At 35.9% G+C, this 23,917-nt stretch overlaps 2 protein-coding genes across 7 annotated transcripts; both read right to left on the reverse strand.

Annotated features, from left to right (window-relative positions):
- Positions 1 to 174: 174 nt before the first annotated feature.
- Positions 175 to 17,433, reverse strand: LOC131026584 (putative late blight resistance protein homolog R1B-17). 5 transcript variants are annotated; one of them, XM_057956481.1, is made up of 4 exons: positions 15,541 to 15,979; positions 2,422 to 3,525; positions 680 to 731; positions 175 to 598 (listed from the first exon to the last, which is right to left on the reverse strand). In XM_057956481.1, the coding sequence occupies exons 1-4, from the start codon at positions 15,745 to 15,747 to the stop codon at positions 558 to 560; spliced, it is 1,404 nt and encodes a 467-aa protein (XP_057812464.1). In that variant the 5' UTR covers positions 15,748 to 15,979; the 3' UTR covers positions 175 to 557. The 5 variants fall into 5 exon arrangements, 4 of the variants coding, with proteins under 4 accessions (XP_057812464.1, XP_057812463.1, XP_057812462.1 ...); XM_057956480.1 differs by having other exon boundaries at positions 175 to 579; positions 15,541 to 15,978; XR_009102346.1 differs by having other exon boundaries at positions 502 to 598; positions 680 to 878; positions 964 to 3,525; positions 15,541 to 15,973.
- Positions 17,434 to 18,991: 1,558 nt separating this feature from the next.
- LOC131026604 (putative late blight resistance protein homolog R1A-10) lies at positions 18,992 to 22,172 on the reverse strand. Of its 2 annotated transcripts, XM_057956514.1 has the most exons (3): positions 22,062 to 22,172; positions 19,258 to 21,972; positions 18,992 to 19,185 (listed from the first exon to the last, which is right to left on the reverse strand). In XM_057956514.1, exon 2 carries the CDS (start codon positions 21,862 to 21,864, stop codon positions 19,288 to 19,290), a length of 2,577 nt encoding a protein of 858 aa, XP_057812497.1. In that variant the 5' UTR covers positions 21,865 to 21,972; positions 22,062 to 22,172; the 3' UTR covers positions 18,992 to 19,185; positions 19,258 to 19,287. The 2 variants fall into 2 exon arrangements, with proteins under 2 accessions (XP_057812497.1, XP_057812496.1); XM_057956513.1 differs by having other exon boundaries at positions 18,992 to 21,972.
- Between the last annotated feature and the right edge of the window lie 1,745 nt (positions 22,173 to 23,917).

Consider the following 23,917-nt stretch of genomic DNA (forward strand, 5'->3'; position numbering starts at 1 on the left):
AAAATGTTTTAAAGAATTTATAAGCTTAACCAAACGTCAATTGAAAAAAGTTATTAGTTGTGGATCAATAATAAGTTCCCCATTTCCCCCATTTGTGATTGGAACTCCCAACCCATTGGTCAAAGGAAAAACGTCTTATCAACTAGGCTGCACTTCATTATCTTTAGAAGATGCTTGACTAATTTTATTTTAGAGATTTATAAGCTTCAACTACTTATAAGCTTATTGTTCCAGAATCTGATGTTTTTAAGCTATTACAAAAACACATTAACTGATTACACAAAATATTTGTGTCCAAACAAATCAAAATCTTGATTTCTATAACTCGATCTAAAATTAAGAGCAGTTTATATGAGTTAGCATCATCTACACAATGGCTTCTGCAGAGTGGAAAAGAGGAACCTCATTTTACGAGCACAAACACGCTATCCAACGAGGAAGGAGATCGTGCATCGAAGATCCTTTCAGTTGGCTAGAATCCGTTACTCCAATGAATCTATATGCGTTTGCTTCTTTCTGCGTCTCCACGCGAGTTGGATCCGTCTAGCTGCAATTCCTCACCAGTAAGGCGATTCATACCTACAATATATGATGTGACCTTGAAGCGACTGTGAGGTGCCCGTGAAGCAGTAATTCTTAAATTAAAAAAATCCAACGCAGAGAGCAGCTAGAGACTCACCTGCGGCAGGTGAAGCAACTCTCGATTCAGAAGCAACATAAGGTAGCCTCAACTGCAAAACGACGACGTACCCTTCACTTAGTTGCAAAACATGTTTTCACACTAATCCAACTTTCATACTATTTTGGTTACAAACACAATTCATCACTCAGGTTTTCATAATCATCGACAAAATCCTTCCATCGGCTCTTTCATTTGCCTGAAAATCGATAGATGGACAATCTCAAACACTGTGACTATAACATAAACATTAAGACGTAATATTGCAAAGCAGTAAGACTAACCTGTTAGGCAAGTCGCAGAGTCACTTGACCTCAAAAAGAAGATTCGACGAAAAGGTAAAAGGAAAACTTGTCTTTTAATTCATTGGCACAAGCAACAGCTAAAGGATTGCACTCGCGTAAATCAATGATTTCTATCCAAGAGTGGTCATACGGCCAATCGAGCTGTTGTAATTTGTAGCAATGACTCATGCTTAGTCTACGAAGCATCGGGAAGCTTCCACGTTGAGGCCTCCATCGCACCAAATCGATGTCTTCAATTCGAAGTTCAATAAGTTTCAAAAAACTCCCTGGTGTTATGTCCCACTCTGGGCCTCGAAATGCATAGTCTGTTAATGTGAGAATCTCGAGATTCGGCAGCAGTGAACCAATGTCATTCATGTAATTCCAAGGATACCCCCCTAACCCGGACAACCATAACACCTTGAGACTTGATGGAAACATTGAAAGAGGAATCGTATTACACTCATACTTTATCTCGGGATAAATAACCCAATATTCAAGTTCCTCCAGATTTTGGAGTTGGGAGATATAACCCAAGCAACTCAATGGGTTGGTTTCATCTTCATCATCATAAGGCTTCAACTCCACATTAATTCCTAAATGCGTTAAATTAGGAATTCTTTTGAGAACTTCTCTTGTACAACTATTTGCGCTCACACCATGAAGTGTGATGAGTTTGTTCAAGGTAGCATCATCAGTATTGTTAGGGGTTGGTAGATCCTTTCCCCAAATCTCAAGATGCTCTAGTTCTTGCATGTCCCAAATTTGCACAGGCATATAAGACTGAACTCCACGCTTTTTAATCTTCATATGCGGATTGATAATCAAGAATTGAAGGTGAAAAAGGTTGGATATGGAAGGAGGAAGCTCCCCGTTGCAAGATAGGGCAAGGTATCGCAAATAAACAAGTTTCAAAATTTCGATTGGGATATGGTAAAATCGAACTGGAAGAGCAAATAGTACCCTGAGCAACTTGAAACCCATGGCTTGTATTGGGATTGGATATGGCAGATAAGGATCATGACAAAGGAGAGAACGGGCAGTGGATGCACAATCACTTTTTATCGAATCATACACTTGTTTGAAGCAAAATAAATTGTTGTAATGCGCACACAATCGACGCTTGTCTTTTATAACATCATCACAACCCCGTAAGACATGTAGAAACTTGATCCTACTAGCTTCTACCTTACACAAGTGCTGCCAACAAGAATGCACGCAACACCGTCTATTCAAATACCACAAATTTTCTGTGTCGAGAACAAGATGATACCGCTTAGAAAGCTTTTCCAAGAAATCTTCAAAACTATTTTCAAAATTCAGTTCAAGAAAGCCCTCAACTCTTGACAGATTATTGATCGCGACTGGACTCTGATCAATATATGGAGGGAAAGATCCCATATAGAGGAAAAACATTTTTAAATGTTGGGGTAAATAGTCATAGCTTGGGAAAAATACCTCTGAAACTTGATTATATGCGTCCTCGAAAAGTGAGTTGTGTTGTTTGTAGGCTACCTCAGTCCAGTATTCTGGGGTCTTGTCGGCTTTTGATAGGAGCTCTGCTACTGTGACTATCATAAGAGGAAGACCTTCACATTTCTTGGCAATCTTCTCTCCCAGTTCCTCAAGTTGGAGAGGGAAACCGTCTTCACTAAACACCTTCTCACCAAACACCTTCTCACCAAGTAATTTCTTACTTTCTTCTTCATTCAACAAGCTCATTCTTATGCCCCTATGCTGAAACGTCATATTTTGTCTACTTGTAAGTAAGAACTGAATCCCTCCAAGAGTATTCTCTTCTTCCAAGCAATTTGTCATGCGATTTATTGCTTGTACCTCCCAAACATCATCCAACACGATGAGACATTTCTTATCATGCAATTTTTCTTTCAATAGTCCAACTAATTCCACATCATGGTCATCTCCTTGGGCAAGCATTCTTCGGTAAGCGTTGGGATCCACTTGAGCTAGAATGCAGCGTAATAGTTCATTGGGCTCGCATTTCCTGCCCACTTTGACCCATGCTCGAAAGTCAAAATGGCTCCGAATCGATGGATCTTCAAAAATATGTTTAGCAAGAGTTGACTTTCCAACGCCTGCCATCCCAATAATCGAATAGTCTTTATCTTCAAGAAGATTATCTCTGGCTTTTTGAAATTCTTCAGATAATCCAACCATCTTTGAGTTGATTCCACCAAAATCAATTCTTGAGGAAATAGGCTCACCTTCTTCTTCAGCCATATTCTCCATTTCAATGATGTACTCTTCCTCCATCATCTTCACCATCTCGACCAAGCAATCAACATGGTGTTGCAGACCCTGCAGATCTACAGAGAATGACAAGTTGTCTCTCTCGCTTTCGAGTTGAGGAAGAATCTGAGGCAAGATATGGGATTCAAGTAAATCTTCGAATTCCCAAACTGCCTCTTTGATTCGTTCATCCAAAGCATTCACCTCCGTCCTGATCTTGCTGCAGCTGGTGTCATCCAATTTGAGTAGAACTTTCTGCAAGCGATCCATCTCGTCGTAGACAGGCTGTAAGATTTGTGGAGAGTGGGAAACCTCTCTAAAATAATAATACTCAAAGAAATTAATAAACTCTATAAAACAATAACTATTACTTTTATTAAGTGTTTGATTTAACAATAAAAAAGAATCATTGGTAAGGGATTCCCTTTCTTTTGTTTCCCCTCTTTTTTGAGGGATAACAAATTGGGTGATTGAGTTACCCTCAAACAAAGGTAATTGTTAAATCATTACCCAAACCAAACAACAAATAATTGATTCAATTAATTAAATCACTTTCCAACCTTGAAAAACAACCAACCAAACGTGGACTTAACAATGAAAATTAACGGCAGGAACATCCCGTCGAGAAAAATTGTGGCGTTCTTGACGGATTATTAATGACGTGAGTTTAGTGTTGTCGTAAATCTATCCCAAATCCGTCGAGAACTTTTTATTTATAAAAATATACTATTTTTTTATTTTGTATATATCCGTCGTTGTTAATCCGTCGTAAATTATTAAATTTAATTAAAAAATTTTATTTTGTATATACTCGCCATCACTTGGTTTCGAGTTGTAGAAGAATCTAAAGGTGGAATTGTTAAAGTAAGAGTGGTTGATTGAGGGTCTCCACCATCATATCAACGCCGCTGCTATATTATTTTTAAATTGTATTGATCCACACAAATGCCTCAACATTGTTGACGCCATGTGCACATCACTAATTAAAAGATGACACATGTATTCCAATTAGGATTTAAATAAATTATGATTATAAGTTAACAATTTTGTATCATATATTACATGAATTAGTTTTGCGCTTGCACTATTTTAAAATAATTGCTATATTTAAAATATAATTATTTATTAATGATATATATGTATCGAAATTTTTATGCTCCCTCCACCCACGAAAACATCTTCTTATTTGTTATTTTTGTCCGACTGCGTGTCCTCACCCTAGTTTATATATAGTGCTGAATTATAATATACAACAATGTCTTTTCTAAATAAATAGTTTATACATAGTGGTGAATTATTAAATTTTTGTTATTTGTAGTTTCTGGGTTTTAGTGATATTAATTATTTCAATCTATATCCGCCCCAATTATATATTTTTTTCCAAATGTCTCAAATGTATGGTGATGACCTTTTAACCTATTTACTAATTAACAAACTTTTGTTTAGCACTTTGATTAACTTTAGCCTTTCAAAAAATAAATATAGGCATATTAGAAATATTTTCTTTACTCTAATGATTTTCTTACGTTGTGCAAAATTTAATCAGCCTATATACATGGGACTGAAAGAATATACCAAAGGATGTGAAAAGAGAGTAATTAGCAGTTTAATTTGTCATTTTTGTGAAGTTTCCTTGGTCTAAATACCTAATAAAGCTGAATTACTAGTATAGACCTAATGGTAAAAACAAGACTGTAACTTTCAATATTTTCAGAAAGATGACTATATATTATAAAATTTGAAAATAAGGACTATATGTTACGGAATTTGAAAATGAGGACTATAACTTTCATTTTTTACATTTATACTCCTATTTCAGACCGTGATGAAAGCTATAGTCCTCATTTTCAAATTCCGTAGCATATAGTCCTTATTTTCAAATTTCGTAATATATAGTCCTCTTTCTGAAAATATTGATAAGTTACGGTTCTATTTTTACTATTCGGTCACTAGTATATATATTAAGGTTGATAATCGAAACAACATATAAACGAACAAGTCTCGAATCTTACTATATAGTTCGGTCTTTGAAGTTGGTGTTGGATCAAGTAATATCCCATACTGGTTTCTCTTATTTTATTTTTTGTCATGTATTTCATGTTTCTATTCATCTAAGTGTGTTTGCAAGCTAGTGTGATATTCGGATATGAAACACTTAACACCTTTATCTATAGTAATAAATCATAAAACGTTTAGAAGTTGCTACACACGATCAACTACTTGTGCTACAAATTCATACTAATCACCAAAAAGAGTAAAACTGATCAGTCATAAATTGCTGTTGAAAACAAGTCTAGAGTCTCTACAGTCGAATTCCACCCACAGTGCGATAGAAACCCTCCCGTCGATGGGTGACTCAGAGAGAGTCAGACGTGGCTTTCCCGCCAAACATCCAATGCTTCAAACTGGAATAGCATCAGCATCTTCAATTGATTACTTTTCTTCCTCAAAGAAATAAAAGTAACATAAGAAGAAAGCAAATAACAAGAGTATTGGAAATAAGCTCATCCAAATACTCAACAAATGTTCATATTGATGAGTTTCTACTAAGAGATCTCATAAATTTGAAATGCGAGGCCAGAAATTAATTTGTACATTGCCAGAATCTGAAGTTTTTGAGTTATTAATTAAAAACACAAATAAACTGATTACACACAATATCAAAACAAAATGAAAATCATACATAACACAGAAAAACTAACACTAATTTAAATTAATGAAGCTTATTGTGACATGAATTAATTTAAAGTAGAAAGACTAACCTGTGTATGGCAAGTTGCAGAGTAACTTGAGCTCAAAACGAAGATTCGACGACAAGTTCAAATGGAAACTTATCTTTTAATTGATTGGCACAAGCGACAGCTAAATGATTGCAGTCAACTAATCCAATACGTTTGATCAGAGAATGATCATTCGGCCAATCGAGTTGTTGCAATTTGTAGCAATGCTTCATGATTAGAACTTCAAGCACCGGGAAGCTTCCACGTTGAGGTCTCCATTGCACCAAATCGGTGTCTTCAATTTGAAGGTGAATAAGTTTCAAAAAACCCCCTGATTTTATTTCCCACTCTCGGCCTTGAAAGGCATAAGATTATAATACGAGAGTCGAGAGATTTGGAAGCACCAAACCAATGTCATTCATGTACTTCCAAGGATACCCCAACCCACTCAAATATAACATTGTGAGACTTGATGGAAACATTGAAAGATGAATAGTATTAAACTCATACTTTGTCTCAGGATTCCTGATGCCATATCCAAGTGAGTCCAAGTTCTGGAGTTGTGATATATAACTCAAGCAACTCAATGGGTTGGTTTCATCATCATCATACGGCTTCAACTCCACATCAATTCCTAAATGCTTTAAATTAGGAATTCTTTTGAGAACTTCCCTTGTACAACTATTTGCACTCACACCATCAAGTGAGATGAGTTTGTTCAAGGTAGCATCATCAGTATTAGGGGTTGGTAGGTCGCTTCCCCAAATATCAAGATGTTCTAATTCTTGCATGTCCCAAATTTGTACAGGCATATATGACTGAACTCCACGCTTTTTAATGCTCATATGTCTTGCAATAACCAAGACTTGAAGTTGAAAAAAGTTGGATATGGAAGGAGGGAGGTCCCCATTGTAAGTTAGAGAAATATACCGCAAACAAACTAGTTTCAAAATTTCAATTGGGATATGGTAAAATCGGACATCAAGAGCAAATAGTACCCTGAGCAACTTGAAACCCATGGCATGTATTGGCAGTGGATATGGGTGATAATGACCAAAACAAAGGAGAGAACGAGCAGTGGATGCACAATCACTTTTTATCGAATCATACACTTGTTTGAACCCAAATAAAGAGTTGGAATGGGCACACAAGCGCCGTTGGTCTTTTATAACATCATCACAACTTTGTAAGACATGCATAAACTTGATCCTACTAGCTTCCACCTTACACAAGTGCTGCCAGCAAGAATGCATGCGATACTTTCTAAACACAGACAATGAACCTGTTGTGTCGAGAATAAGATGATACTGCAAAGAGAGCTTATCCAAGCATATATTGAAAAAATCTCCAAAACTTTTTTCTCCAAAAAGTTCAAGAAACCCCTCAGCATTGAACAAATTCTTGAGCATGGATGGTCTGATCATATCAATATATGGACGAAATGCTCCCATATAGAGAAAAATCATTTTTAGATATTGGGGTAAGTAGTCATAACTTGGAAAAAGTACCTTTGATATTTGATTATATGCATCCATGAAGACTGAACTGTGTTGTTTAAGTACCTCAGTCCAGTATTTTGGGGTCTTGTCGGCTTTTGATAGGAGCTCTGCAACCGTGACTATCATAAGAGGAAGACCTTCACATCTCCACGCAATCTCCTCTCCTAGTTCCTCAAGTTGAGGAGGGAAACCTTCTTCACCAAACACTTTCTTACCAAGTAATTCCTTACTTTCTTTTTCATTCAACAAGCCTACTCTTCCGTACCCATCGCCCGCGTATACTATTTGTTGTCTACTTGTAAGTAGGAATCGAATGCTTCTAAGAATATTCTCTTCTTGCAAGTAATTCATCAAGCTATCTGCTACTTCTGTGTCCCAAACATCATCCAACACAATGAGACATTTTTTATCCTTTAATCTTTGTTTCAAGCACATATATTGACAAGTATTTATAGAATGACAAGAAATGGAATTGGACTTACTCTTGGAGGGGCATCTCCATTTGGGGAAGGTTTTTTGAGGCAACTTGAGAATTTTAGGCTTCATAAAAAGCCTGGTGGCAAGCTCTCATCAGCTTCATAACCACCCGATCGCGACGCCGTTCCCACTACAAGTTCTTCTTCTTTTTCTTCTTCTACTTCTTCTTCTTTTCATTGTTTTTTTAGTTACTTTTTTTTTTCATTGTTCTTCATTTTTTTTTCTTGTTTTATTTTATTATGAGTTCTAGTTAATTTATTTTTCGGCAATAATTAAGGAAGCACCAGCAAGATTATTTTTTGAGATCTAGTTTATTCTTTATACTACTTTATTTATGTTTGCATGTGTGATTCTTTATGTTTAGTGATATTAATTATTTCAATCTAGCTATAGTATTTTTTTATTCCGAAAAGAGAAGTTACGATGATTCAATTTAAAATCAAGTTACTCGATTATTATACTTTACAAATTGCAATATTAAATTAAATGCAATTACATTATTATGTGAATTAAAATTGCTCTTAGATTGTTAATTTGGACATCTCAACAAATTTTCCCTCACCAATTCATATCAAGCCAAAAATTAATTAGTATATTGCCAGAATCTTAAACTTTTAAGCTATTACAAAACACATCAACTGATTACGCACAATATCAAAACAAAGTGAAAATCATGCACAGAAAAATTACAATCCTTGAATTGAATAAGGGACTAATGTTTTCACGCAAATCCAACACTCGGGTTTAAAAATCCTCAACAAAATCCAATACAAGTCACAATCCTTAAATTCATACGACAATGTAGCAATACAACAATTGAAAATTATGGGATAATGCAGCTTGACCCCTTCTTCTATCTCATAAGCCTGAAAATTGATAGATGACAAATCTCAAACATTGTGACTATAACATAAACATTAAGATGTGATATTGCAAAATTCGGAAGACTAACATGTTAGGCAAGTTGTAGAGTGACTTGAGCTCAAAAAGAAGATTCCACGATAAGTTCAAAGGAAAACTTGTCTTTTAATTGATTGGCACAAGCGACAGCTAAAGGATTGCAGTCAACTAATCCAATACGTTTGATCCGAAAATGATCATACGGCCAATTGAGTTGTTGTAATTTGTAGCAATGCTTCATGATTAGAACTTTAAGCTCGGGGAAGCTTCCACGTTGAGGTTTCCATTGCATCAAATCGGTGTCTTCAATTTGAAGGTGAATAAGTTTCAAAAAACCCCCTGATTTTATTTCCCACTCTGGGCCTCGAAAGGCATAGGATTCTAATATGAGAAAGCCGAGATTTGGCAGCAGCGAACCAATGTCATTCATCAACTTCCAAGGACACCCCAACCCCCTCAATTGTAACACTGTGAGACTTGATGGAAACATTGAAAGTGGAATCGTATTATACTCATACTTTATCACGGGATTGTTGACCCAATATTGAAGTCCTTCCAAATTCTGGAGTTGAGAGATATAACTCAATGATTTGCTTTCATCATCATCATCATAAGGCTTCAACTCCACTTCAATTCTTAATTCCTTTAGATTAAGAATTCTTTTGAGAACTTCCCTTGTACAACTGATTGCACTCACACCGTAAAGTCCGATGAGTTTATTCAAGGTAGCATCATCAGTATTCGGGGTTGGTAGGTCCCTGCCGCACACATCAATACACACTAGTTCTTGCATCTCCCAAATTTGCACAGGCAAATATGACTGAACTCCATGCTTTTTAATGGTTATATGTGAATCGATAATCAAGAATTGAAGGTGAAAAAGGTTTGATATGGAAGGAGGGAGTTCCCCATTGCAAGTTAGGGAAAGGTACCACAGACAAACTAGTTTCAAAATTTCAACTGGGATATGGTAAAATCGGACTTCAACAGCATGTAGTACCCTGAGCAACTTGAAACCCATGGCATGTATTGGGATTGGATACGGGTGATAAGGACCATAACAAAGGAGAGAACGGGCAGTGGATGCACAATCACTTTTTATCGAATCATACACTTGTTTGAAGCTAAATAAGCTGGTTCGATGGGCACACAAGCGGCGTTGCTCTTTTATAACATCATCACAACTTTGTAACACATGCAGAAACTTGATCCTACTAGCTTCTTCCCTACAAAAATGCTGCCAGCAAGAATGCATGCGATAGTTTCTAAACGGAGACAAAGAATCTGTTGTGTTGAGAATAAGATGATACCATATAGAAAGCTTATCCAAGCATGTATTGAAAAAATCTTCAAAACTTTTTTCTCCAATTGGTTCAAGAAACCCCTCAGCTCTCAATAGATCGAAGAGCTTGGATGGACGGATCATATCAATATATGGAGGGAATGCTCCCATATAGAGAAAAAACATTTTTAAATGTTGGGGTAAGTAGTCATAGCTTGGGAAAAGTACCTCTGATATTTGATTATATGCTTCCAGGAAGACTGAACTATGTTGTTTGAGTACCTCAGTCCAGTATTCAGGGGTCTTGTCGGCTTTAGATAGGAGCTCTGCAACCATGACTATCATAAGAGGAAGACCTTCACATTTCCACGCAATCTCCTCTCCCAGTTCCTCAAGTTGAGGTGGGAAACCCTCTTCACCAAACACCTTCTTACCTAGTAATTTCTTACTTTCTTTTTCATTCAACAAGCCTACTCTTCCATACCCATCGTCCGTGTATACTATTTGTTGTCTACTTGTAAGAAAGAATCGAATGTTTCCAACAATATTCTCTTCTTGCAAGCAATTCATCAAGCGATCTGCTACTTCTATGTCCCAAACATCATCCAACACAATGAGACATTTCTTATCCTTTAATCTTTGTTTCAAGAGTCCAACTAAGTCCTCCTCATCATCATCTGCTTGTGTGAGCATTTGGTAAGCCTTGGGATCTACTTGAGCTAGAACACATCGTAATAGTTCATCGGATTCCCATTTCCTACCCACTTTGACCCATGCTCGAAACTCAAAATGGCTCCGAATTGATGGATCTTCAAAAATATGTTCAGCAAGAGTTGTCTTTCCAACGCCCGCCATCCCAATAATCGAATAGGGTAGATTGTTATTTTCTTCAAGAAGGTAGTCTCTGGCTTTTTCAAATTCATCAGACAATCCAACCATCTCTGACTCGATCATTCCACCAAAATCAATTCTTGAGGGAATAGACTCTCCTTCTTCTTCAGGCATATTCTTCATTTCTTTCGTGTACTCCGCCTTCATCATCTTCACCGTCATGACGAAGCAATCAACATGGTATTGCAGATTCTGCAGATCTACAAAGAATGACAAGTGATCTCTCTCGCTTTCGAGTTGTGGAAGAATCTGATGTAAGATATGGGATTCGAGTAAATCTTCGAATTCCCAAACTGCCTCTTTGATTCGTTCATCCGCAGCATTCACCTTCGTCCTGATCTTGCTGCAGCTGGTGTCGTCCAGTTTTAGCAGATCTTTCTGCAAGCGATCCACCTCGTCGTAGGCAGGTTGTAAGATTTGTGGAGAGTGGGAAACGAGCAAGATGCGAGATGATTGTAGAATACGCCGGATCGTATTCTTGAGAGAAGTGGCTGCACCATAAGCCGCCATTGGCTTGGTTGAAATATGATTGTGGTGGTAGAAGGTCTGAAGCAGGAGGAGTTGTTAAATGAGAGTGGTTAAGCCTCTCCACAAAGTGATCAGCTCTTCAACGCCATATACTATTGTTTTTAAATTGTATTGATCGAGACAGATGCTTTGACATTAAAGATAATATATGACTGATAGATACATGAAATCGCACATATATTGACAAGTATTTATAGAATGACAAGAAATGGAATTGGACTTACTCTTGGAGGGGCATCTCCATTTGGTTAAGGTTTTTTGAGGCAACTTGAGAATTTTAGGCTTCATATATTCAAAGCCTGGTGGCAAGCTCTCATCAGCTTCATAACCACCCGATCGCGACGCCGTTCCTACTACAAGTTCTTCTTCTTCTTCTTCTTCATTGTTTTTTTAGTTACTTTTTTTTTTCATTGTTCTTCATTTTTTTTTCTTGTTTTATTTTATTATGAGTTCTAGTTAATTTATTTTTCAGCAATAATTAAGGAAGCACTAGCAAGATTATTTTGTGAGATCTTGTTTATTCTTTATACTTTATTTATGTTTGCATGTGTGATTCTTTATGTTTAGTGATATTAATTATTTCAATCTATAGTATTTTTTTTTAATTACGATGATTCAATTTAAAATCAAGTTACTCGATTATTATACTTTGCAAATTGCAATATTAAATTAAATGCAATTACATTAGAATGTGAATTAAAATTACTCTTAGATTGTTAATTTGGCATGAGATTAAAAATGATCAAAGCCAACAAATACTCATCATGAGCTGGGACATCTCAACAAATTTTCCTTCACCAATTCATATCAAGCCAAAAATTAATTAGTATATTGCCAGAATCTTAAACTTTTAAGCTATTATAAAACACATCAATGATTACGCACAATATCAAAACAAAGTGAAAATCATGCACAGAAAAATTACAATCCTTGAATTGAATAAGGGACTAACGTTTTCACGCAAATCCAACACTCGGGTTTAAAAATCCTCAACAAAATCCGAGTTCGAGAGTTTTTTAGGACAGTAACTTAGATTGATTTGGAAATTAGGACAATAACTTTCGAACTTGTAAAAATAGGACACTAATTTTTTTTTAGAGTAAAATAGGACACTAATTAATAAGTGTTGCATCCGCAGGACATTTTTTGGCCAATTATCGGCCGAGAAATGTCCTATTTTTACGACGCTTATTAATTAGTGTCCTATTTTACTCTGAAAAAAAAAAACTAGTGTCCTATTTTTACAAGTCCAAAAGTTTTTGTCCTAATTTTCAAATCAACATAAGTTATTGTCCTAAAAAATCCCTTGACTCACAAAATCCAATACAAGTCACAATCCCTAAATTCATACGACAATGTAGTAATACAACAATTGAAAATTATGGGATAATGCAGCTTGACCCCTTCTTCTATCTCATAAGCCTGAAAATTGATAGATGGACAATCTCAAACATTATGACTATAACATAAACATTAAGATGTGATATTGCAAAATTCAGAAGACTAACTAGTTAGGTCAAAAAGAAGACTCGACCATAAGTTCAAAGGAAAACTTGTCTTTTAATTGATTGGCACAAGCCACAGCTGAAGGATTGCAATCAACTAATACAATACGATTGATCCAAGAATGATCGTACGGCCAATCGAATTGTTGTAGTTTGTAGCAATGCTTCATGATTAATTCACAGAGCACTGGGAAGCTTCCGCGTTGAGGTCTCCATTGCACCAAATCGGTGTCTTCAATTTCAAGTTGAATAAGTTTCAAGAAACTCCCCGATTCTATTTCCCACTCCGGGCCTCGAAAGGCATAGGATTCTAATGTGAGAAACTCGAGATTTGGCAGCAGCGAACCAATGTCATTCATGTACTTCCAAGGATACCCCAACCCACTCAAATTTAACATTGTGAGACTTGATGGGAACATTGAAAGAGGAATAGTCTTAAACTCATGCTTTATCTCGGGATTCTTTATGCTATATCTAAGTGCGACCAAATTCTGGAGTTGTGATATATAACTCAAGCAACTCAATGGGCTGGTTTCATCATCATCATTATCATAAGGCTTCAACTCCGCTTCAATTTCTAAATGCTTTAAATTAGGAATTCTTTTGAGAACTTCCCTTGTACAACTGTTTGCACTCACACCAAGAAGTGTGGTGAGTTTGTTCAAGTTAGCATCATCGGTATTAGGGGTTGGTAGGTCCCTTCCCCATACACCAATACACTCTAGTTCTTGCATGTCCCAAATTTGCACAGGAACATATATCTGAACTCCACGCTTTTTAATGCTCATATATCTTTGGATAATCAAAAATTGAAGGTGAAAAAGGTTGGATATGGAAGGAGGGAGCTCCCCGTTGTAATTTAGGGCAAGGTACCGCAGACAAACTAGTTTCAGAATTTCAATTGGGATATGGTAAAATCTAACATTAAGAGCATATAGTACCCTGAGCAACTTGAAACCCATGGCATGTATTGGGATCGGATATTGGTGATAAGGACCATGACAAAGGAGAGATCGGGCAGTGGGTGCACAATCACTTTTTATCAAGTCATACACTTGTTTGAAACCAAATAAATTATTCCAATGGGCACACAAGCGGCGTTGGTCTTTTATAACATCATCACAACTTTGTAAGACATGCAAAAACTTGATCCTACTAGCTTCTACCTTACACAAGTGCTGCCAGCAGGAAAGCATGCGATATGTTGAAGAATTTGTTGTTTTGAGAACAAGATGATACTGCATAGAAAGATCTTTCAAGCTTGTATAGAAAAAATCTTCAAAATTTTCTTCTCCAATCGATTCAAAAAACCCCTCTGCAGTCAACAGATCGTTGAGCATGCGTGGATTGATCATATCAATATATGGAGGGAAAGCTCCCATATAGAGAAAAAGCATTTTCAAATGTTGGGGTAAGTAGTCATAGCTTGGGAAAAGTACCTCTAATATTTGATTGTATGCATCCAAGAAGACTGAACTACGTTGTTTGAGTACCTCAGTCCAGTATTCTGGGGTCTTGTCCGCTTTCGATAGGAGCTCTGCAACTGTGACTATCATAAGAGGAAGCCCTTCACATTTTATGGCAATCTTCTCTCCCAGCTTCTCAAGTTGAAGAGGAAAACCCTCTTCACCAAACACCTTCATTCCAAGTAATTCCATACTTTCTTTAAGATTCAACAAGTCCAATCTTTCACACCCACTCATTATAGTTACTATATTTCTTCTACTTGTAAGTAAGACTCGAATACTTCCACAAATATTCTCTACCACCAATACTCGTAAGCGATTTATTGCTTGTACCTCCCAAACATCATCCAACACGATCAGACAATTCTTGTCTTTCAATCTCTTTTTGAGGAATCCAATTAACTCCTCCTTGTCATCATCTCCTTGGGCAAGCATTTCATAAGCGTTGGGATCCACTTGAGCTAGAAGGCACCGTAATAGTTCATTGAACTTGCATTTTCTGCCCACTTTGACCCATGCTCGAAACTCAAAATGCCTCTGAATTGATGGATCTTCAAATATATGTTTGGCAAGAGTTGTCTTTCCAACGCCCGCCATCCCAATAATGGAATAGTTTTTACCTTTCAGAAGATCATCTCTTGCTTTCTCAAATTCATCAGATAATCCAACCATCTTTGACTTGATCATTCCACCAGAATCAATTCTGGAGGAAATAGGCTCGCCTTCTTCTTCAGCCAGATTCCGCAGTTCAAACAAGTACTCCTCCATCATCATCTTCACCATCTCGACGAAGCAATCAACATGGTGTTGCAGACTCTGCAGATCTACAGAGAAAGACAAGTTGCGTCTCTCGCTTTCGAGTTGTGGAAGAATCTGGGGTAAGACATGGGATTCGAGTAAATCTTCAAATTCCCAAACTGCCTCTTTTATTCGTTCATCCAAAGCATTCACCTTCTTCCTGCTCTTGCTGCAGCTCGTGACATCCAATCCTAGCAGAAATTTCTGCAACATATCCATCCGGTTGTAGGCAGGTTGTAAGATTTGTGGAGAGTGGGAAACGAGAGAAATGCGAGACGATTGTAGAATACGCTGAATCGTATTCTTGAGAGAAGTCGCCGCACCATAAGCCGCCATCACTTGATTGAAATATGATTGTGGTGGTGGTGGTGGTGGTGGTGGCAACGGCGGTAGGCGGTGGAAGGATAAGGATTTTGAAGGTGCAATTCTTAAAGTGATTGATGATAAATTGTAATGATGCATCGACATTAAAGCTGTGTGGACATGCAGCACATCACAGATTAAAGATCAACATCATGTATCCTGCATCGTTGAATGCTCACTTTAAAAATCATGTGAAAAGAATGAAAAAAGTTTACAAATAGTATATGGTTTCCACTACTTTTCGTCAAATAAAACGAACTCCGATAAAGCTAATCCTAAAATGTCTCATATCTATACCAATATAAAAGTATCTTGGCATGCGGTGGTAGCTTCATATTACTTTTATTATTAAGAATCAATTGCATATGTATGCATTTTTTTTTGATGAATTACATAAATAAATAAATAAAGAAATTTGCGTCATGGTGGACTCGAACTCAAGACTTAAGATCTTAGGCATTAACCACCTACCGCTAGGCCAACATACGCATACATATGTGTACGTAATTATTCATAGTGCAAATGTAGGACAAACTTTTTCGAACGTATACTTGCAGGACAAATTATTTTTTCGGGCTCAATTTGTCCTACTTATGCCGAATTTTTTAAAATTTGTCCTGGCAAGTCTGAAAAAACAATTTGCCCTGCTATTTGAGAGAATGGTTCAAATGAAATCCCTCATATATATATATATATATATATATATATATATATATATGATGAGATTTCAGATTGATTTGTAGGTATTGATTTAATGTATCATATGGCTGATGTTTATTTGGAGGGAGAATTTTTTTTACGTGAATTCAAATCTTGGAGAGAACTAAAATTTTATTAATTTTTTGAATATTATTATTCAATACTATATTATTGCAACCCGAGCCATTGAATCTAAATGTAAATCTACAGGTGGGCCTCAAAGAAATTGAGTTGAATTTGATCACTTTTAATAGTTAGGCAAAATTTTAAAGAGGACTAATGGAGTTGGGCCTTAGTTTTTGTATTGGGCCGAAATTTTGTTTATTATATGGAGAAGCCCAATTAGTCCATGTTAATTCATATGTCCGTTGATAAATGCTTAAGATATTTTTATTAATTAATGACAATTAATCAATTCTTTTCTCTTTGACAGCAAGAGCTCTTATCAGATTTACTTCATAGCTAAACCAACAAGAATTTTAACCTCACAACTCCTACAGTTATTTATTTGACCTTTATACAATGGAAAATTTTCAGAACACTCAACCATATTTTGAAATTCATCAGATAATCCAACCATCTTTGAGTTGATTCCACCAAAATCAATTCTTGAGGAAATAGGCTCGCCTTCTTCTTCAGCCATATTCTTCATTTTAATGAGGTACCCCAATTCCATTATTTTCATCATCACAGTGAAAGAATCAACACAGTGTTGCAGACTCTGCAGATCTACAGAGAAGGACAAGTTGTCTCTCTCACCACCCGATGTGCTTTCGAGTTGTTGAAGAATCTGAGGTAAGAGATGGGATTCGAGTAAATCTTCGAATTCCCAAACTGCCTCTTTTATGAGTTCATCCAAAGCATTCACCTCCGTCCTCATCTTGCTGCAGCTGGTCTTGTCCAATAATCGCAGAAATTTCTGCAACTCATCCATCTGGTCGTAGGCAGGTTGCAAGATTTGTGGAGAGTGAGAAACGAGAGAAATGCGAGACGATTGTAGAATACGCAGAATCGTATTCTTGAGAGAAGCCGCTGCACCATAAGCAGCCATAACTTGATTGAAATATGAGTTTGTGGTGGTGGTGGTGGTGGTGGTAGAAGGTTTGAAGGTGCAATTGATAAAATGAGTGGTTGAGGCTCTCCACAAAGTCATGTATTGATTAAAGAAACCACCATCAATGCCTACAGCTTAGTATCTTTCACTTTTTACTCATACAAATTTGCCAGCAATTAAAGCACAATAGCAGTCACAAACTTTTAAAAGACTTTAAAAGACTTTGGAAAATCTGGATTGAATACCTATATATATGGATTTTAAAAGACTCATACTTTTAAGGTCTGAAACAGGATAAGGAATTTGAAGGTGCAATTGTTAAAGTGAGAGTGGTTGATCCACTACGTGTGAAAAAGAATGGAAAATTGTAATCACTCATTAAAGAAAATTATTCACTTTATAAATCATGTAAAAAAGAATGAAAAAAAGTGTGAAAACACATGGTTTCCATTAGTTTTCGTAAAAGAAAACGCACCCCTATAAAGCTAATAATAAAATATCCTATATATAATTATATGGAGCCTAGCCCAAGCTAAACAGTTCCATGTGTACGTTTTTGCATTGGACGAAAAATCTAGCATTACAATTAGGATTTAAATAAATTATAATTATAAATTAGTAAATTTTGATTATAAATTACATGAATGACATTGGTTCGTTTGTGCCAATTACTTTAAATTAAAGAAAACGGTTTTCACTATTTTTATTCGTAAGTAAAACCCACCCCAATAGGGCCCATATATAATTATATGGGCTGTAGCCCAAACATATCAATTCCATATGTACATTTGCATTGGACGAATAGTCTAGTATTCCAATTAGGATTTAAATAAATTAATCATTCAATACTATATTATTGCAACCCGAGCCATTGAATCTAAATTAATCATTCAATACTACATTTACAAATAGTGTTCTCAATCTAAATTATTTTGACATGAAATAAAAAGTTTTGTCAAAGTATAAAATTTAAGATCCATATCAGATACTATTAAAATTGCTCTTAGATTGTTAACATAATTTGGCGTGAGATTTAAATGATGGATTTTTGACGTATTAACTTTTTAATGTAAAGACGAATAAAGGAGTTGGGCCATAGTTTGTATTGGGCCCAAATTTTGTTTATTATATGGAGAAGCCCAATTGGTTCATGTTAATTCATATGTTAGTTGATAAATGCTTAAGATATTTTTATTAATTAATGACAATTAATCAATTCTTTTCTCTTTGACAGCAAGAGCTCTTATCAGATTTACTTCATAGCTAAACCTACAAGATTTTTAACCTCACAACTCCTACAGTTATTTATTTGACCTTTATACAATGGAAAATTTTGAATGTCACTTATTCCCACTAAAATAAATTTTTATGAACTGTTCAACTCATCCCAGGAATGAGTTTACATAGCTTTTAAATTTGAAAGAAATTGTAAACTATTCCTCAAAGAAATCAAAATAATAGAAAGAAGACAACAGCAACATGAGTTCTCAAAAATAACATAGTATTGGAAATAAGCTCATCAGGAATTTCATCACAACAAATATTCTCTCAGCAATTCATATTGATGAGCGCTTCCATTGAAATACAAAGCTAATATCAAAACAAAGTGAAAATCATGCATAACACAGAAAGATTACAATCCTTGAATTGAACAAGGGACTAATGTTTTCCACAAATCCAACATACAAAAATTTAGCACAATCCAATACAAGTCACAATCCTTAAATTCACACGACGACGTGGCAATACAATATCCGGGATAACGCGGCTCCTTCGTCTCTCTCATTGACCTGAAAATTTATAGATGGACAACTTCAAACACATTAAGACAGTGATGTATATTGCAGAGTAGAAAGACTAACCTGTATGGCAAGTTGCAGAGTGACTTGAGCTCAAAAAGAAGATTTCACGACAAGTTTAAATGAAAACTTGTCTTTTAATTGATTGGCACAAGCGACAGCTAAAGGATTGCAGTCAACTAATCCAATATGTTTGATCTGAGAATGATCAAACGACCAATTGAGTTGTTGTAATTTGTAGCAATGACTCATGATTACAACATCAAGCTCTGGGAAGCTTCCACATTGAGGTCTCCATTGCACCAAGTCGGTGTCTTCGATTTCAAGTTCTCGAAGTTTCAAGAAACTCCCTGATTCTATTTCCCACTCTGGGCCTCGAAAGGCATAACATAGTAACACGAGTTTCATGAGATTCGGCAGCAGCAAACCAATGTCATTCATGTACTTCCAAGGATACCCCAACCCACTCAAAACTAACATTGTGAGACATGATGGAAACATTGAAAGAGGAATAGTATTAAACACATGTTTTATCTCGGGATTCGGGATCACATAACTAAGTACGATCAAATTCTGGAGCTGTGATATATAACTTAAGCCGCTCAATGGGTTGGTTTCAACATCATCATCATAAGGCTTCAACTCCACATAAATCACTAATCTCTGTAAATTAGGAATTCTTTCGAGAACTTCCCTTGTACAACTTTTTGCACTCACACAAAGAAGTGAGGTGAGTTTGTTCAAGGTAGCATCATCAGTATTAGGAGTTGGTAGGTCCCTTCCCGGTATCACAAGATACTCTAGTTCTTGCATGTCCCAAATTTGCACAGGCATATATGACTGAACTCCACACTTTTTAATGCTCATATGACGTTCAATAATCAAGAATTTCAGGTGAAAAAGGTTGGATATGGCAGGAGGGAACTCCCCGTTGCAACATAGGAAAAGGTACCGCAGATAAACTAGTTTCAAAATTGCAATTGGGAAATGGTAAAATCGGACACGAAGAGCATCAAGTACTCTGAGCAACTTGAAACCCATGGCATGTATTGGCACTGGATATGGGTGATAAGGACCATAACAAAGGAGAGAACGGGTAGTGGATGCACAATCACTTTTTATCGAATTATACACTTGTTTCAAGCAAAATAAAGTATTCCAATGCGCACACAATCGACGCTGGTCTTTTATAGCATCATCACAACTTTGTAAGACATGCATAAACTTGATCCTACTGCCTTCTACCTTACACAAGTGTTGCCAGCAAGAATGCACGCGATACTCTTTAGACGTTGAAAAAATATTTGTTGTGTTGAGAACAAGATGATACCAAAAACAAAGACATCTCAAGCATTCCGCAAAAAAATCTTCAAAACTTTCTTCTCCAATCCGTTCAAGAAACCCCTCAGCACTCAACAGATTTTCGAGAATGTGTGGATGGATCATATCAGTAGATTGACAGAATGTTCCCATATAGAGAAAAAACATTTTAAATTGTTGGGGTAAGTAGTCATAACTTGGGAAAAGTACCTCTGATATTTGAGTATATGCTTCCACGAAGACTGAACTATGTTGTTTGAGTACCTCAGTCCAGTATTCTGGGGTCTTGTCGGCTTTTGATAGGAGCTCTGCAACCGTCACTATCATAAGAGGAAGACCTTCACATTTCTTGGCAATCTTCTCTCCTAGTTCCTCAAGTTGAAGAGGGAAACCCTCTTCACCAAACACTTTCTCACCAAGTAATTTCTTGCTTTCTTTTAGATTCAACAAGCGCACTCTTTGGAACACCCCCGTGAATCCTTGTTGTCTACTTGTCACCAAGAATCGAATGCTTCCAACAATAATATCTTCTTGCAAGCAACTTGTCAAGCTATTTATTGCTTGTACCTCCCAAACATCATCCAACACGATGAGACAATTCTTGCCGCTCAATCTTTCTTCCAAGATTCCAACTAATTCTGCCTCATCGTCATCATCTCTTTGGGCAACCACTTGAGCTAGAATGCATCGTAATAGTTCATTGAACTCGCATTTTCTGCCCACTTTGACCCATGCTCGTAACTCAAAATGGCTCCGAATTGATGAATCTTCAAAAATATGTTTAGCAAGAGTTGTCTTTCCAACACCCGCCATTCCAACAATCGAAAGGTCGTTGTTTTCTTGAAGAAGATAATCTCTTGCTTTTTCAATATAATCAGATAATCCAACCATCTTTGACTTGATTCCACCAAAATCGATTCTTGAGGAAATAGGCTCGCCTTCTTCTTCAGCCATATTCTCCATTTCAATGATGTACTCTTCCTCCATCATCTTCACCATCTCGAACAAGCAATCAACATGGTGTTGCAAACCCTGCAGATCTACAGAGAATGACAAGTTGTCTCTCTCGCTTTCGAGTTGAGGAAGAATCTGAGGCAAGATATGGGATTCGAGTAAATCTTCGAATTCCCAAACTGCCTCTTTGATTCGTTCATCCAAAGCATTCACCTCCGTCCTGATCTTGCTGCAGCTGGTCTCATCCAATTTGAGTAGAACTTTCTGCAAGCGACCCATCTCGTCGTAGACAGGCTGTAAGATTTGTGGAGAGTGAGAAACGAGAGAAATGCGAGAAGATTGTAGAATACGCTGAATCGTATTCTTGAGAGAAGCCGCCGCACCATAAGCCGCCATACCCAAATTATCAGCTCAGAATACGAGTTAGCTATCCAATTTTACTCCAAAATGAAGCTTAAAGTCAACTGCAATTAACCCGGAATAAAAACCGGTGGTAGAAATCGCCTAAGAAAGAAACGAAGAAGAAGAAGAAGAAGGAATTATAATAAGCAAATAGAGATGAAACAAATGATAGATCTGAGCTCTCTGCTTACCTCTCGGAGGAGTGGTTTTGATACAATTTCAGAAACATTCAATACAACATTCAAGCGCGTTGGAAATGATCACAGCTGGTTCGAATCAACTTTGCTTTAATTTATTTGATCAAAACAAAAAAATATAGATATATTAATAGTGGAAGGATCAAGTGTAAACTCTATCTTACGGTGAAGACTAGATCCTATGAACAAACACATAAAATATGTGAACAAGAGATAATCAAGTTGTGAACAATTGTAATACATAAAATACATGAACAAAGATGATCGAATCTTGTATACACGTGAACATTTTGTTCACGATTTGACTATCTCTTGTTCACGTATTTTATGTGTTTGTTTATAGGATCTAATTTTCACTGTAAGATAGAGTTTATATTTGAACCAAACCTTATATTAATATTTATTATATTTAAATTTTTAATTAGCAATTTGGTCTATTTAATTCTATAACTATAGTAAAACCTCTCTAAAATAATAAACTCAAAGAAATTAATAAACTCTATAAAATAATAACTATTACTTTTATTAAGTGTTTGGTTTAACAATAAAAAAGAATCATTAGTAAGGGATTCCCTTTTTTTTGTTTCCCCTCTTTTTTGAGGGGTAACAAATTGGGTGATTGAGTTACCCTCAAGCAAGGGTAATTGTTAACTCATTACCCAAACCAAACAACAAATAATTGATTCAATTAATTAAATCACTTTCCAACCTCGAAAAACAACCAACCAAACGTGGACTTAACTATGAAAATTAACGGCAGGAACATCCCGTCGAGAAAAATTGTGGTGTTCTTGACGGATTAATGACGTGAGTTTAGTGTTGTCGTAAATCTATCCCAAATCCGTCGAGAACTTTTTATTTATAAAAATATACAATTTTTTTTATTTTGTATATATCCGTCGTTGTTAAATCCGTCGTAAATTATTAAATTTAATTAAAATTTTTTATTTTGTATATACTCGCCACCACTTGATTTCGAGTTGTAGAAGAATCTAAAGGCGGAATTGTTAAAGTGAGAGTGGTTGATTGAGGGTCTCCACCATCATATCAACGCCGCTGCAATATTATTTTTAAATTGTATTGATCCACACAAATGCCTCAACATTGTTGACGCCATGTGCACATCACTAATTAAAAGATGACACATGTATTCCAATTAGGATTTAAATAAATTATGATTATAAGTTAATAATTTTGTATCATATATTACATGAATTAGTTTTGCGCTTGCACTATTTTAAAATAATTGCTATATTTAAAATATAATTATTTATTAATGATATATATGTATCGAAATTTTTATGCTCCCTCCACCCACGAAAACATCTTCTTATTTGTTATTTTTGTCCGACTGCGTGTCCTCACCCTAGTTTATATATAGTGCTGAATTATAATATACGACAATGTCTTTTCTAAATAAATAGTTTATACATAGTGGTGAATTATTAAATTTTTGTTATTTGTAGTTTATGGGTTTTAGTGATATTAATTATTTCAATCTATATCCGCCCCAATTATATATTTTTTTCCAAATGTCTCAAATGTATGGTAATGACCTTTTAACCTATTTACTAATTAACAAACTTTTATTTAGCACTTTGATTAACTTTAGCCTTTCAAAAAATAAATATAGGCATATTAGAAATATTTTCTTTACTATCTAATGATTTTCTTACGTTGTGCAAAATTTAATCAGCCTATATACATGGGACTGAAAGAATATACCAAAGGATGTGAAAAGAGAGTAATTAGCAGTTTAATTTGTCATTTTTGTGAAGTTTCCTTGGTCTAAATACCTAATAAAGCTGAATTACTAGTATAGACCTAATGGTAAAAACAAGACTGTAACT

Source organism: Salvia miltiorrhiza, chromosome 5 (assembly GCF_028751815.1).
Source record: "Salvia miltiorrhiza cultivar Shanhuang (shh) chromosome 5, IMPLAD_Smil_shh, whole genome shotgun sequence".
Lineage (NCBI taxonomy): Eukaryota > Viridiplantae > Streptophyta > Magnoliopsida > Lamiales > Lamiaceae > Salvia > Salvia miltiorrhiza.

What these genes read in the sequence shown, in the direction of transcription:
- LOC131026584 (XM_057956477.1), bottom strand. Translation starts at nt 15,747, where the DNA reads ATGTCGATGCATCATTACAATTTATCATCAATCACTTTAAGAATTGCA. An exon ending in AATCGTCTCGCATTTCTCTC is followed by an intron (nt 3,526 to 15,540) that starts GTTTCCCACTCT and finishes TATTTTAGAGAG; the next exon opens with GTTTCCCACTCTCCACAAAT.
- LOC131026604 (XM_057956514.1), bottom strand. Translation starts at nt 21,864, where the DNA reads ATGGCGGCTTATGGTGCGGCGGCTTCTCTCAAGAATACGATTCAGCGT.